This window comes from Triticum urartu, chromosome 3A (genome assembly GCF_056163025.1).
Source record: "Triticum urartu cultivar PI428250 chromosome 3A, HENAU_Tu73, whole genome shotgun sequence".
Lineage (NCBI taxonomy): Eukaryota > Viridiplantae > Streptophyta > Magnoliopsida > Poales > Poaceae > Triticum > Triticum urartu.
Window position 1 is genome coordinate 60600537 of NC_141875.1, and position 17325 is coordinate 60617861.

Below are 17325 nucleotides of genomic sequence, written 5' to 3' on the forward strand. Positions count from 1 at the left end.
TCATCTAGGGTTTATCGATGCTGAGGAGAATTTCTAAGTTGGGCCTAATCACTTGGCTCTATTGCCACATGTGGTTTAATGCAGCAAGAATAAAGGGGCAGTTGATCCTACTTAATTAAGTACTAAGATACCCCGGCCCATGCATTAGTAGCAAGTACCTCATATGTCCGATTTTTACAAAGTCATGCTAAAATTCACGGAAAATTTCAGCATGACCTTTGCTGAAAATAGGACATATAGAGTACCCGAATTTGCCGGAACGGAAGTTAATCGACATTCCGGCAAACTCAAGGGCCTCTCGGGGTACCTGCAAAATCATCACGACACGAAGGGCCTCTCAAGGGCCTCAAGCAGCAGCGGCGTCTCCCAGGACCCCATTTTTTGCTAAATTTCTTTGAGCAACAATCAGAGCAGAAAATTCAGCATTAGTCAGACAGAGCTGAGCCTTTCACCACTATATAATATTTCCATATAACAACACATGTTCACTGGGTGCCAATATGCCAAAATATAAAAAAGAGGCATACAAGAGACCCATCAAAGACAACACATGACTAATGTTGTACTAAGACCAGTGACATAAACAAAGCACAGCTGATGTGGTGCTAAACCGGATACTAACAAAGTTGCGAGGATGTGATGCTACACTACATTCTAATAAAGTTGGCAAGAGCACAACACTTGTAAGTGATACCCTGCTTCATCACTATGTAAGAAACAAGTACATTGTAAGCATTGTATCAAAGCAATAACCAGAAGATACCACTGATGTATTAGCATTGTAGTTTGTAAGCCAACAAAGTTATATAGGAAGTACAAGTACACAGGGAACTAAATACAAGACTCTCCACAGGCAATGAATAGCATCCTAAAGCACAAACTAGAATGTAAAACAGTGCCAGTTGTAGTGCAGTGAAATGGCCAGCATGAATAAGCTACAATCATTACTGTAAACAGACAAGAAAAATAGTCATAGAATGTCTACATTACTGATCACTAACAAACAAGGCCTAGGAGAATAAACAAGCAAGAACCAGAACACCACCAGAGCTAGATAGATTATACCAAAATCAGTACACTAGCTAGTCGACAGACAGACTAATAGAGATGCGTAATTCACCAACCCTAGAACACGGGGGAAGAGGGCTGTGGTACTCGTGGGAGGTAGCCTAGGGAGGAGGAGGGGAAGGGGGGAGAGGTGAGGAATCACCTGTGGGATAACGGCAGGCTGCCGTAGGAGGGCGCCGGCGTCGAGGAGGCGGCGGGCGGCGGCGCATCGAGGAGGAGGCGGCGCGTCGAGGAGGAGGCGCGTCGAGGAGGAGGCGGCGCGTCGAGGAGGCGGCGTGTCGACCTTGCCACCCACCTTGGAGCCGGAACCCTAGGGCGTGCAGGTGCGGTGGACGGAGGGGACGGAGGGGGCGGCGCTCGCGGGGGAGGCGGGGCTCGGGGGGAGGCGGTGCTCGAGGGGGAGGAAGGGGAGAGGGAGGCGGCGGGGGCGCGTGGGCGGCTGCGGCGGACAGAGGCGGCGGATGGCGGGGGCGCGTGGGCGGCTGCGGCGGTGGCGGATGGCGGTGGTCGATCGAGGGGAATCTGGCGAGGGAGGGAGGGAGGACACAGTGCGAGGGCAGTAGGTGGAGTGGGGGGAGGGTTCTAATGGCGCACCACCCCCTCTTGCGCCATAAGTACGACTATTCTAATGGCGCACCACCCCTCGGTGCGCCATTAGAATTTTGTTTTAATCTAGCCCACTAGCCCTATCTACAACCTAACCCTATCTACAATAGAACCCCCCCACTAGCCCGACTGGTCAGCACGCAACACTCACACACTAGGAGGTCCTGGGTTCGATTCCCAGGCTCCCCAATATTTTTTTATGCATTTTAAATGCTGTTTGATATTTATTTGTGTTTAAATATGTTCAAACTTGTTTAAATCATCACAGTAATATTTTTTTATAAAAACAATAATAATTTTTTTAAAAATATGTTCAAATTTGTTACTTGAAAATATCATCGGCGGCGGCGGTGGAACGGGGGAGGGTGCGGGGGGTGCCCGTTGGCGGCGGTGGAGCGGGGGAGGGTGCGGGGGGCCAGGTGCTCGTCGGCGGCGGTGGAGCGGGGGAGGGTTGCGGTGGGTCGTCGGCGGCGGTGGAGCTAGCGGGGGAGGGTGCGGGTGGGATCGAGATGGAGGGGGATCGAGATCGAGATGGAGGGGAAATCGAGATCGAGATGGAGGGGGATCGAGATCAAGTGTCCTCATGAATTCAAAAAGTGCCCATGAAATTTAAAAATATTCATGATATCAAAAAGTGCCCATGAAATACAATCGAGAAATGAAGACTACGATTTAAATACAATCGATCTTAGCTAGCTATCTGTTCACAATCTTCTTGCCCTTCTTTTTCGCAAATGGAGTTCTTCTATGGAACGGACGTCCTTTAGGTAGGGTGGTCCTGCTTCTTCTTGTGGTGTGTGCTGCTACTTCATCGTCATCGTCATGTTCGATCTTCGGGTCGCCGTACTTGTCGAAGTCTTGCTCATTGGCTACTCCATCCATTCCGATGATCTTCCTTTTGCCTCTCCTCACGACAACACGACTGGGCTTTGACGGGTCGGTAATGAAGAAGCATTGGTCCACTTGGGAAGCCAGTACCCATGGCTCATTTTTCGCGGTGACGTTTGCGCCCGCGGTCTTGGATTTGGCTTCGGGTATAACCATGGTGGTGAAATACCGGTCTTCTTTTAGGACGCTCTTGGCCCATCTGACACGGAACATCGGGACCTTCTCTCCAGCGTAGCTCAGCTCCCAGATCTCCTCGATCCTTCTGTAGTATCTGTCCTTGTCGTTACCGGTGTAGGATTCCGTCGTTACCCCGGATTTCTGATAACCATCGCTCTTCATGTCCTTGTCCTCGGTGTAGAATGTGTAGCCGTTGATATCGTACGCCTCATATGTCATCAGGTTGTGCTCGGCGCCCTGTGACAAGGCGAATATGAGTTGTTCTTCCGCGGAAGAATCCTCATGTAAAGGGTAGGACAGAAGCTTCTGCTTGAACCAACACGTGAAACATGAGTTGTGCTCTTTGAGTATATCTCCATCCGTCCTCTGTTGGCCTCGGTCATTGTATGTCTTCTCAATAAAGGTTTTGTGCTCTACCACCCAAGGATCGACCACGTCTATGTGTTGTAGCGCGACTAGGTTTGCTCTTTCAAAGTCGGTGAGTCGACCCTCGAAGTCGACATGCATTTCGCGGCGACCCTCACGGTGACCCCATCCAGCGAGCCTGCCGAGGTGCCTATTGACGGGCAGACCAACGGGGTTCTCGATGCCTAGATAATTCGTGCAGTAGGAGATGCACTCTTCGGTCAGAAAGCCCCTGGCTATACTTCCCTCTGGACGTGACATGTTGTGAACGTATCCTTTGATGACACCATTCATCCTTTCGAACGGCATCATGCTGTGCAGGAACGTCGGCCCGAGTTGGATGATATCCTCCACGATATGGACTAGCAGATGCACCATAACGTCGAAGAATGCGGGCAGGAAGTACATCTCAAGCTCGCATAGTATCACCACGATCTCTTCCTGTAGCCTTCTGAGTTGCCTCACGCCAATCGACTTCCGAGAGATGACGTCGAAAAAGTTGCATAGGCCAAATAGCGTTTCACGGACGTGGACGTCCATGATCCCACAGATTGCAACTGGAAGTATCTGCGTCATCAGCACGTGACAGTCGTGAGACTTCATCCCGCTGAACTTCTGCTTCGCTGGGTCTAGGTATCTTCTTATCTTCCCCGCGTAACCGTAAGGAAGTTTTACTCCTAGGAGGCAGGTGAAAAACTGCTCGATCTCCTCCTGACTTAGAGTGAAGCACGCGGGAGGGTAGTCATTTCCGGTCTTCTTGGCCTTTTTGCCTTTGCGACGACTTTCTGTGTCCTGCTTCGCCTCATCATCATCATCATCATCATCATCATCATCATCATCATTAGCGTGAAGCTCCTGCATGATGCCCATTGATTTCAAGTCTGCCCTTGCTTTCGGCCCATCTTTGGTCCTCTCTGGCATGTTGAGCAGGGTACCAAGCAGACTCTCGCACACGTTCTTCGTGATATGCATGACATCAAGGCTGTGAGGCACACAGTGGATCTTCCAGTATGGCAAGTCCCAGAAAACAGACCTCGTTTTCCATACCTTCAGCAGCGGCTCTGGCGCCTTTCGCTTCTTTCTCGGCTCTGGCGCCTTTTGCTTCTTTCCCAGCAGTGGGCAGTCTTTCCAATTTTTCAATAGCTCGTCTATTTCCTCGCCGCTCCTCGTACACGGGCGTTTTCGGGGTTCGGTTTCACCATCGAACAGATCCTTGTGTTTCCTCCATGGGTCATCATCGCGAAGCCACCTTCGATGTCCCATGAACACAGTTTTCGAAGACCCGGGATCTCTATCTAGCTAGCGATATGTTGTGTCATCCATGCACCTTACGCATCCAGAAAATCCGTGGACTACCTGCCCCGCGAGATATCCGTAACCGAGATAGTCGTGCACCGTCGTGAGCAGTGCGGCTCTCATAGGGAAATATTCTTTCTCTGCGGCGTCCCATGTATTGGCTGGCGTTTTCCACAGCGTGTCTAGCTCCTCCTTCAGCAGCCCCAGATACAGATTGATGTCGTTCCCTGGTTGTTTCGGCCCTTCAATTAGCATACTCATGTGAATGTACTTCCTCTTCATGCACAACCAGGGGGGAAGGTTGTACATCCACACAAACACAGGCCAGGTGCTATGTGTGCTTCTCTGGCTGCCAAACGGATTGACTCCATCGGTGCTCGCGCCCAGCACGATGTTCCTTGGATCCTTCCCAAATTCTGGGTATTCAAAGTTCAACGCTTGCCACTGGCTCGCATCCTTAGGGTGACTCAGCATCTTGTCTTTTTTATTTATCTCCGGATCATTTCCGTCATCTTCCCGCTTCTTCTCCTCCCTATCTGCGTGCCAATGCAGCAGCTTTGCTACCTTAGGGTCCGCGAAATACCGCTGCAGACGAGGAGTGATCGAAAAGTACCACACCGATTTTCGAGGAGCTTTCTTCCTCTTCTTGTATCGAGTGACGCCGCACACCGGACATATGGTAGACTCCACGTGCTCGTCCCGATAAATGATACAATTGTTCATGCACACATGGTATTTCACGTGCGGTAAATCCAGAGGACACACGATTTTCTTCGCCTCCTTGAAACTGGTCGGGCACTTGTTCCCCTTGGGAAGACGTTCGTGCCAGAATGACATGTTCTCATCGAAGCATGCGTCGGTCATTTTGTGTTTTACCTTCATCTCCAGAGCCATGAGCGTTACTTTCAGGTGGGTATCCTCGGGCCTGCATCCTTCATACAATGGAGTAACCGCGTCTATCTCCAGTTGATCCAGCTTGGCTTTCTCTTGGGCGGCAGCTCTTGCGTTATCCGTCTGCTTGAGAAGCAGCTTTTGAATATGAGGGTCCTGCACCCAGCCTCCATCGTCGTCTGCTCCGGCATCTTCATCTTCATGATCATGCCCTTCGTCTTGATCTTCCTCATCATCATGTACGACATCTTCTACATGATGACTGTGTACAGCATCACCGTCGTGATCATGCCCTAGAGATTCTTCGTCTTCTCGCCCGCCCTCGCCGCGGTGGTACTTGTCTTGTTGCCCTTCCTCATTTCTTGCCCGGCCCCCATGGACGACTTCATAGTCATCTTCATCACCTTGCCACCGATAGCCATCTATGAAACCACGCAAGAGCAGGTGGTCCCGCACCTGCCCGGAATCCGGGTCCGCAATAAGGCTCTTCAGCTTGCATCTTCGACACGGACATCTTATCTCCGTCTCGTTCTTTTGAAGCATCTCGGCCTTCGCGGAGCTCAAAGACCTATTCACGATGCCTTCAGTCATCGTGCGGACCATGGTCGCCTGTAGGGTAGAGCAAAACGATATTTTAGAACCAAGAAAAATTTTGGCATGACCTTCCCTAAAAATAGGACCAAAAAGAATGCATAGTGCCAAAATTCTCGCCGAAACGGAAATGAATCAAAACATTCCGGCAAAATATTGGCAACTATCGCATTTCAAATACCGATACCTTCAAACACAAACATATATGCAACACCACAAACACATGCAACACCACAAACATACATAGATCTAGCTAGGCCACAAAAAATGCATGTGCACGTTGTTGGAGCGAGCTAGGGAGAAAAAAAGTAGATCTACATCATGAAGATAGCTTTCCCCTTACTTACCTATCAAAAAAAAAGGTAATTTCACCACTTAATTTTGATGAATCTATGGTGGAAATGAGGTGAGGAGGAGGAGGCAGCCGAAAGCTTGGAGAAGGAGGTGGAGGGAATGAAGTGGGGAAAGTGAGTGGGTAGGTGTGGGGCTGTCCAAAATATCTTGTTGGGGTCCCAGGTTACTAATGGCGCACCACCAGCAAATGCGCCATTAGTAACCCTGGTTACTAATGGCGCACCTACAGGTGGTGCGCCATTAGTAGTTTTGCAAAAAAGTAAAAATAAATAAATATATATACAAATGGCACACCGGGTAATAGTGCGCCATTACTAGTTTAAACTAGTAATGGCGCACTGTGAAACGGTGCGCCATTAGTAGTTTTGCAAAAAAAGAATAATTTTTTTACAGTAATGGCGCACTGTCTGCCTGGTGCGCCATTACTAGTTAGAACTAGTAATGGCGCACTTCGACCTGATGTGCCATTAGTTTGTATGGAAAAATGGAAAAAAAATTAATACTAGTGGCGCACCCTGTTTCTGGTGCGCCACTAGTGTCTTCCACACTAATGGCGCATCACCAACCGGTGCGCCATTAGTATATAGTAGTGGCGCACTGCTTCCATGGTGCGCCATTAGTATCAATCATATCTATAGCCCTTTTCCTAGTAGTGATTAGATCATTCCTCAAACAATTGCATGGTTAGGATCTGAATTAAATTGTGGGTTAGGAAGTAGTTGAGGTAGTACATATTCACCTGTTATTACCACACCTTGGGAGTTACTTCTATGCTATGCTTATATTGCCATGCTATGCTCGTACACGTGGATTGGGTTTGAGTGTATTCCATGACAGATGTGAGATTGTTAATTAATAGTTCAACTTAAGGTGGCAACTTTAATACACATCTGGGTGGATTGAGGCACCTGGGTTTCCAGTGATTGCCTGTATTTTTGGAAATCCCGGGGTACCGTGTGATTCTCCTATGGACCGCCACCCAGGCTCAAAGGGATCATAAGATTATTCATACTGGAAACTTCCGTGTGCAGCCACAAGCTATTATGGGCTCTAGTATATTTGATTAAGTTGTGTGAACTCTTACAGTGGTAGACTAGCAGATGTAGGGGAAAGTAGGTGTACCGGTCTACCCATCGTAAGGTGCTAACGCTTCTGAAAGACTGTGTCTCGGTCATCCGTTTCTCAAACACCATGTAGCGCGAGAAATCCAACGGAGGAGATTGAGTCTTGTGGGGAAAAGTGCACAAACCTCTGCAGAGTGTACAAACTAATCATGATTAGCCGTGTCCCCGGTTATGGACATCTTGAGTATCTAGTCTTTGGATTATCATGTGGATCTCATCACTCTTAGTTTAATTGGATGGGTTATTGTTAATTACTTTTAATTGGGGTTGAGAGGGGGTTTACCTTCTCAATGTTTATCAACCACCATGATAGTTAAATAAAACATATTCCTTTGCAGTAGGGAAAAAATGGCTTTTCGCAAAATATATTAACCCTACAGCCTCCACCCGCCATATATGCATGTAGTGATAGCATTATTCTGTTCATTACTCTTTTGTGTTACATTGCCAGCATATTCCATGTGCTGACCCGTTTTTGGGCTACAACGTATCATGTTGCAGACTTTTCAGACGATGAGTAAGGAGCCTTAGGTCGTGGTCTTTCACTCAGTGATGCCGTTGGAGTTGATGGACTCACTTTATCTTCCAAGCCTTCCGTTGTTATCGTATTAGATGGCCTTAAGCCATATTTATTGTAATAAGTTCTCTTTTGACACATTCGATGTAATAAGTGTGTGATTGCTACTCTGTTATAAATCCTTCAAGTACTGTGTGTGTCAGCATTACCGATCCAGGGATGACACTTATGCACAGAGATCAGACTGTTTGAGGTCTGGTCGCTACAGCCACCTAGGTTGTGGAGCGACAGGGTTGATTCTGAGGATATGTTTGAGCACACATTGCCTTCTCTGGACTTTGCTGAGGCTATGGGCTCTCCGGTTGGGAGGGACGGTCTTCAGCAGGTGACCTCCCCACTGCTGCTGGCTCGCTGCTTGGGAGGACTCCGTCAGGACTGACCGTTGTGGTGGTGGCGTCGCCCTATGGTGATGGGTCTGCTCTGGGAGGGGGGTTCGGGCAGGAGGCCTCGGCTATCTCCCCCTCTGCGATGGTCAGGATGGCCGGACCTGGGGCGTCATCTGACATGCTGACGCAGGCTGGGTTGACGACTCGCCCCGAGTCGAGTCCGACTGTCTGGTTGGGTGGGGCACGGGGGCAGGCAGCCCCTGCTCTCTCTCCTCTGCGTAGGGCGCCTGGTGTGGAGTCTGGGCAGGCGGCCCAGCCCCCACTGGCCCCGCGCTCGCCGGCGGGGGGCGGCGGCTCTCCGACTGCTTTTACTGGGTCGTCCGTTGGAGGTGGGGCAAGTGGCCTTACCACCAACGGGGCAACCAGAGAGGCGGTCATCGCTTTTGGTGGCATACTGGATCCTGTGTCTGAGGGCAGACGGATGAGCTGTCGCCTTCAGGACAAGGCGTATGTTGATGATATACAGCTGAGGTGCGCCATGCGGGCGGCCAAGCTTCGTGACATGGAGGTCACTACTGGTATGTCAGTCAATATGTCCAATTCTATTTTGCATTTTTCTAATGATGAGATCATCCACATTGCAAATGAGTTAGGAGTTTCACTGGGTAGTAATGATAGTGAAATTTCAAAATCTGTTAATGACATTCTCGACCTAGAAGCGGATCGTCCCTTAGAGTTGATCCGTAATTTAGCTGCGATTAAACCTATGAACGATTCTGATATTGATGCTTTGGGAGTCAGGGTGCTCGATTCTTTGTGTGCGGATGTTGCCCCTTCACTCAATGAGACTGAGGAGGATGATGGCTTGTTACCCCTGGAGGAGAGTGCTCCGGTAGAGGGACAAGAGGTTAGGGCCGCGGAGCTCGGTTGTGAGGACCGGGTGGACGAGTATAACAAGCCTAAGCGAAAGTGGAGGCGTAAGATTTATCCAACATCCGCGGTGCGTAGGAGTGCTAGGGTCCGTACTGCCAAAAAATTCCATGACGAACTATGAGAGGCATTTTCTGGAATAGCAGAGATCTGTTGGACTTGGCTAAACGAAGGTTTCTTGCGGATGCTTCCATTGAACATAAACTGGATTTTATTGCACTTTTCGAGACGGGAAGGGACAATTTCTCTCCTTAGTTTTTGAACACTTTGTCCGGCGGTGTAGATTTTGATTGGCACTACCTTCCTCCAAGAGGTAGATCAGGGGGAATCCTTCTTGGGGTGAAGTGTGAGACGCTGGAAGTCCGAACTGTGGTTATGGGTGACTTTGCCGTCAAATTTCGGGTAAGATCCAAAGTCGATGGCTTTAATTGGGCACTGGTTGCGGTGTATGGGGCAGCGCAGCCGGAACTAAAACCAGACTTTTTGGCGGACCTTGTCCGGATTTGCGGATCTGAACAGCTCCCAACTTTTGTTGGAGGAGATTTCAACATTATTAGAAGGAGAGATGAAAAGAACAATGATAATTTCGATGCTAGGTGGTCGTTTATGTTTAATACCATCATCGAAAGCTTGGATCTTAGAGAGATAGAGCTTTCAGGTTGAAAATTCACGTGGGCTAATACTTTGCAAAACCCGACGTATGAGAAGCTAGATAGAGTCCTAGCAAGCGTTGAGTGGGAACAGAAATTCCCCTTGGTTACAGTCCAAGCATTATCTCGCGGTATCTCAGACCACACACCTCTGCTAGTGGATTCTGGGAAGGCAACACATGTGGGCAACAAAAATACTTTCTCTTTTGAACTTGCGTGGTTTGAAAGAGAAGGGTTCCTGGATCTGATAGCCAGAGAATGGGCGAAAGATGCAGGAGGAAGATCTCCTATTGAGAGATGGCAGAATAAGATTAGGAACTTGAGAAGTTTCTTGCGAGGATGGGCTAAACATCTTAGTGGCATTTATAAGATTGAAAAGGAGAGATTCCTTACACTTATTAAGTCCTTAGATGTGAAAGCCGAGTCCACTATTTTGCATTCCTCAGAGCTTCATGCTAAAGTTGATGCGGAGATGAGATTGAAAGAGCTGTTGAGGGAAGAGGAGTTGAAATGGGCATTGCGAGCCAAGGTTTGTAAAGTTGTCCAAGGGGACGCCAATACTCAATTCTTCCATATGATTGCCAATGGCAAGCACATAAAGAAAAGAATATTTCAGCTTGAGCAAGACGAGGGAACGATCATAGGACAAGAGAACCTAAAAATTTATATTACCAATTATTACAAGCAGCTTTTTGGGCCTCCAGAGGATAACTTTGTGTCCTTGGATGAGTCGAGAATTGAGGATGTGCCTCAGTTGACTGCCGATGAGAATGAGGTATTGATTGCACCATTCTCGGAAAAAGAGGTGTTTGATGCGATTGCACAGATGAAGAACAATAAAGCTCCGGGGCCGGATGGATTTCCGGCGGAGTTTTATAAGAGGTGTTGGCATATTATTAAAGGAGATCTGTTACCGATATTCCATGATCTGTTCTCCGGACAGCTTCAGTTGTTTCATTTAAATTTTGGAACAATAACATTACTCCCGAAGAAAATAGAGGCTGTGAGAATTGAGTAGTTCAGGCCTATTTGTCTTCTTAATGTTAGTTTCAAGATTTTTACCAAGGTTGGGACTAATAGACTCACACAGATTGCGCACTCTGTGGTGCAGCCGACCCAAACTGCTTTCATGCCAGGCAGAAACATCCTGGAAGGGGTTGTAGTCCTGCATGAGACGCTCCATGAACTTCATACGAAAAAACTAGATGGGGTTGTTTTCAAAGTGGATTTCGAAAAGGCGTACGATAAAGTTAAATGTCCGTTTCTACAACAGGCTTTGCGCATGAAAGGTTTCGACCCGGCTTGGAGAAACCATGTTGAATCTTTTACGCAAAAAGGGAGTGTTGGGATCAAAGTGAATGATGACATAGGTCACTATTTCCAGACACATAAAGGCCTGAGACAAGGAGATCCGATGTCACCTATTCTGTTCAACATCGTAGTTGACATGTTGACCATTCTAATAGGTAGGGCAAAGGATGCTGGCCAAGTAGGTACCCTCGTACCTCATCTAGTTGATGGAGGGGTGTCTATCCTACAGTACGCTGATGATACTATCCTTTTCATGGAGCATGACTTGGCTAAAGCGCGAAACATGAAGCTGGTGTTATGCTTATTCGAACAATTGACTGGGTTAAAGATTAACTTTCACAAGAGTGAATTGTTCTGCTTTGGCAGAGCCAAAGAAGAACAAGAGGCCTATAAGCAATTGTTCGGTTGTGAAATTGGAAGTTTACCTTTTACGTATTTGGGTATACCAATTCACCATCGTAAGCTAACAAATAGAGAATGGAGTGTATCGAGGATCGATTTGAGAAGAAACTAAGCTGTTGGAAGGGCAAGCTGATGTCATATGGGCCCCCGTTAATTCTTATTAATTCAGTTCTCACGAGCATGCCTATGTTTCTTTTGTCTTTTTTGAGATACCAGTTGGAGTTAGGAAAATACTGGATTTCTATCGATCCCGTTTCTTCTGGCAGAGTGATGATTTAAAAAGGAAGTATCGACTCACTAAATGGGATATTATTTGCCGACCAAAAGACCAAGGGGGTCTAGGGATCGAAAATCTTGAGGTGAAAAACGGATGTCTTCTCAGCAAGTGGCTGTACAAGTTATCTGTAGAGTCGGAGGCCACATGGGTGTAGATTCTGCGTAACAAGTACCTTCAATCCAAAACTTTGTCACAAGTGACAGTGAGGCTGGCGGACTCACCTTTTTGGAAAGGGCTGATGAGAGTTAAATTAGTCTTTTTCAACATAACAAAGTTTATTATCAAAAACGGTACCTCCACGAGATTCTAGGAGGATACATGGCTAGGGGAAACACCTCTCGCGCTACAGTATCCGTCTCTTTATAGCATCGTGCAACGAAGAGACGCTCTGGTTGCAACCATACTTAGGTCCGCTCCCCTCAATATCCAATTTAGGAGAACACTAGCCGGAGCGCGTTGGGAAGCCTGGCTCCATCTGGTGAGAAGACTGATGGATGTGCAGCTTGCTCAACGGCCGGATTCGTTGAGCTGGAAATTAACCAGGAATGGAGAGTTCACGGTTAAATCAATGTACTTAGATGTCATAAATTCTAGCTCTATTCCCTATTCCAAACATGTTTGGAATATCAAAGTCCCTCTGAGGGTTAAAGTGTTTATGTGGTTTGTACATAAACAAGTCATTTTAACAAAGGACAATTTGACAAAGCGTAGTTGGACTGGCTCTAAGAGATGTAGTTTTTGTGATCAAGACGAGACTATCAAACACCTCTTTCTGGATTGTCCCATGGCGAAGGTTCTTTGGCAGACTGTTCACATTGCTTTTAATATTACTCCTCCAAATAATATCAACACGTTATTTGGGACGTGGCTGGATGGGATAGAGACCCAAACAGCTAAACACATTCGTGTAGGAGTATGTGCTTTACTATGGGCAGTCTGGAACTGCAGGAATGATTTGGTTTTTAACAGAACAACAAATACTCATTTTTTGCAGGTCATCTTCCGAGCTACTACGTTGATCCGTATGTGGTCACTACTCACTCAGACAGAGGCCAGGGAGCATTTGGTTACTGGATCTGCCCGGTGGGAGATGGTAGCTCGGGCTATATTCAGCCGGTTTGGATGGCGGCCATGTAATAGGATAGGCAATTAGTTTTCCTATCTTTATTTTGCATGCCGACTGTGGCTTTTATTATCCACTCTTTGTGAGCTGTTTGGGGACTAGTTTGTAACGGAGTTCATGACCTTTGTTGGACCTATTTGCTTTTAATAAATGTGGCTGTATGCATTTTTCTGATGCAGAGGCTGGGGCGGCGCACCTTTTCCAAAAAAAATGTCTACAACTCCACAAAAAATCATCTGAAACTCGATCGACAGTTAGAGATTAAAAAAAGACTATAAATAGTGATAGGTTAATAGTATTTGACACTATTCACATCAGATTTTTATCTTTTTTGGCTCTGTAGTTATAGTTTGAATTAGGAACTCTAACTTTTTTTTCAAGGATACGCCAAGCAAGATGTATCGTGATCATACATAGAAGATGCCAAGATGGCAGATTGTTTACAACCACATTACCCACGGTTGTACGAGCCAAGACTGTAGAGAATGGTTTGGTGCATCGAGAATAATTGATCGTGCACTAGGCACATATATATAGGTACAAGGGGTGTGATCGGTGTCTTGTCTCCCAAGATAAAAGTACATACAGGGGGAGAGAGACACTACAGGTGCGGCATACAAAACCCAGACCTACGTACATGTACACATGTTCCACACACCGCCCCCCCCGCAGTCGAAGTGTCGCCGGTGACGCAGAGACTGGACCGAAAGCCCTCAAACGTCGAGGTGGGTAGTCCCTTCGTCATGACATTGGCGAACTGCTGATCGGTGGGCACATGGCGAACGCAAACACGACCAAGTGCGACGTGCTCCCTGACGAAGTGAATGTCGAGCTCGATATGCTTCGTCCGTAGGTGATGGACATCCCCTTCATTCGGCGCTCCTCCAACCACAAGTATGCCACGAACTTGGGGAAGGAGGGTTCCGGTATGAGGGAGAGGTTGGAGGCGGCGTTACCGAAGTCCTCGTTGAGGCCGACGGTGAGCGTGCTGAGGAGGAGGTCGTCATCAACCTTGGCACCAATGTCACGGAGCTCATCCGCCAACGTCTTCAGGCGGCGGCAGTAGTCGTCGATAGACTGATCATCGTGATGACACTCAAAAAATTCCTGCTGCAAAAAAACACGGCGCTGAAGCTTGTTTTCGGTGAAGAGGCCGTTGAGCTTAACCCATACGGCACGAGCATCATCACCATCGCTCATGACCGTGTGAAACAGGTCCGTCCAGATGGTGGTGAAGAACCACCGGATGAGCGTGGCGTCGATCGCGGTCCACTTAGAGTCGCCCACCATGGCGCGGGAGTCGACGGAGCTGTCAACGTGATCCACGAGGTTGTTCTCGCGGAAGAGCAGTGAGAAGTACGTCTTCCACGCGAAGTACGTGGCGTCGGTGGCATCAAGGACGACGGGGACGCGGTTGTGGATGTTGATGTCGTGGATGTCAGCGGGGTCCGGCCCGGCGAAGGGGTTGGAGGAGGAGGAGCCGGAGGAAGTCATAGTGGTGCGGGAAGGGAGCGGCGCGGCGGTGCGGCGCGGCGCGAGAATGGCAGCGAGGCGATGCAGCGGGAGACGGGGCTGGCTACGTGCGAGTGGGCAGCAGGCGGGTCAGGCGACGTGCGATGTAGCAGGCGGGTCGGGCATAGCGGGCGGCAGGCGATGCAGTGGGCGAGGCGAGGGACTTGGCGATGCAGTGGGCTGGCGACTGGGCGGGCGTAGCGAGCGGGCGAAGCGTAGTGAGCGGGCGGCAGATCGCGGCAGCTAGCGGGATCATGCAGAGGAGTGGGATCGGGGCAGCTAGCGGGGCACAGCGCGCGCGGGAAGGGAGGCGCAACGCAGGGAGGCGGTGGCGACGTGGGGCGACGGCCCGAGGCGGCGGCGGCTAGGGTTAGGCGGAAGTGGGAGAGGATCGACTTGCGAATTGCGATAGATACCATGTAGAGAATAGTTTGGTGCATCGATAATAATTGATCGTGCATTAGGCACATATATATATGTACAAGGGGTGCGACCGGTGTCTTGTCTCCCAAAATATAAGTACATACAGGAGGAGAGAGACACTACATGTGCGGCATACAAAATCCAGACCTACGTACATATACATATGTTCAACAAAGACACCGCAAGCTTACTACTCGCTACTACTCAACCGATCTATCCTAACTGGGAGTGATCGTGCCTCCCGGAACAGAGCCGTTTCCCTCCAATTTTGTCCCTCTGCGTCGATCTGATCAAGCACCGTGTTCGCAGAGGGCAATGCTCCGTTGAAGACAATGTCGTTTCTGTGTTTCCACAGGGTCCAAGCCACGAGAGTGATCACCGTCCATGTTTCCTTTCTCATCTTTGTGTATGTTCAGAGATGTCCACCAGCTCCAGGCAATCTTGTCTTCAATTCCGTCCACTAGCTCCACGTTTCAAAGTCGATCGACCAATCTGAGGAACTCTTGAATTGCTTGGGAGATAGGATTTTCAGCACCCGGGTGCCCCTACACCCTTTATGAACAGTAAATTCAAAACAAACTAAAAAAAATCAAAAAAAATCTGAAACTTTGAAGAGCACTCAAATTCGAAGAGCACTCAAATAAAGAAAAAGTTTTAGCTAAAAATAACATTCGAAGAGAACTCAAATAAAGAAACAAAACCATTGTTCAAAGTTTAAGTACATTTTTGGGCAGTGATTTTGTTTTGTTTTTGGTGAGGGCTCTACGAAGGTTATTTGTTGCTGAAACTTTGCGGGAACATCAAACCTTTGATAATCTTTGATTCCTGAAAGTTTCAGATTTTTTTGATTTTTTTTCAATTTTATATGAATTTACGTTTCATGAGGGTGTAGGGACACCCGGGAGCTGTTAGACATTTCTCATTGCTTGGGCGGCCATGTTGGGTGTCACATCGCGCCACCATTGTCCTAAGATTTCTTTACTCATGTCCTGAACTTTATTATGGTCTTGTTGACCGCACCAAATAGGTTGGGCATGATATCTTGGATGCGCCCCTCCTGAAGCCACCAATCTGTCCAAAATAGAATTGTGGAGCCGCCTCCGACGGTGCACTTGGTGGCTGCTTTGTAGATGGCCATCGAGTCCTATGAGACTTGTAAGTTGAATTCCGCCCATGATCTGCCTGGGTCTGTCCGTGGAAGCCACGGCCATTGCGATCTGAGAGACGTATTGAGTAGGCGCAGGTTCGGCACTCCCAGTCCGCCGTACTCCTTCGGTGAACAGACTTGGTCCCACCCCACCAAGCAATGCCCTCCGTGTACGTCCCGGCGACCCTTCCACATAAACAGAGCTCAAACTTTTTAAGGTTTTACATCATGGATGTGTGTCTATAAATATTTTCAGAGTTTTCAAACATGCTTTGTATCTTCAAAACGATTAATAAGCATGATCATATACTAGTCTTCCGGATTCCAATCTTAGGACTGTAGCAAAATAGGTGACTTTATAAAGATTGATATCATCGGAATGTAATATATATTTTAAATGCATTAGGGCATCTCCAATGCGTACACCTAAAATGGACACTATATTTGCCTGCAGACGTGTCTCAGACAATGATATAAGAGCTGGCCATCCAACCATGTTCGCATACATTTCAAATCGAATTTGCACACCGGACGTTTTTCGTGCAAAGCGAATGATTTTCATTTTAACCAGACCAAATTCATTACACTTTTGACATATTTCAACTAAACAAGAGTGTTTGACACTATTTAAACCTATTCTAAAATATTCATTGGCCATGGAGGCATTTGTGTTCCACGCCCCATCTTCCCCATGTCCGGCAAGCTCACCAGCCATGAGCCCCAGAAAGTGAAACTGTGGGATGGGAAGAATATGATGTGGGACATGAGATGACGCCACATCCATGTCCCACCTTCTACTCTTCATCGCCGGAGTCCACCGTGTGGACATCGCCGACCGTGGATGGGTTAGCCTCATTGTCGTTGCAGCCATGCGTGAACCGCGCGAGTGGCGCGACCGACGCGACCGCAAAGCTGGCGACGCCCATGATCACATGTGTCTACTCTTCGCCCGCCTCCACGTCGATTTCCATGAACATGGTATTTGAATGTGCAATCTTGACCGTACTTTTCTCCCGCCCCTCCGCCACCATGAAGGCCATGGACCAGAGGGGGAACTCTCCTCCCATCTAGGGGGAGGCCAAGGAAGAAGAAGATGGAGGGGGGCTCTCTCCCTCTCTCTCCCGGTGGCGCCGGAGCGCCGTTGGGGAAATCATTGTGACGACGATCTACACCAACAACTTCGACGCCGTCAACACCAACTCTCCCCCCTCTATGCAGCGTTGTAACCTCTCTTCTACCACCTGTAA

General features: G+C 48.3%; 1 protein-coding gene across 1 annotated transcript; it reads right to left on the bottom strand.

Moving 5' to 3' along the window:
- Positions 1-13737: 13737 nt before the first annotated feature.
- On the bottom strand, positions 13738-14490 carry LOC147978542 (uncharacterized). Its single transcript, XM_087514794.1, has one exon. It carries the CDS (start codon positions 14488-14490, stop codon positions 13738-13740), a length of 753 nt encoding a protein of 250 aa, XP_087370920.1.
- Positions 14491-17325: the final 2835 nt, after the last annotated feature.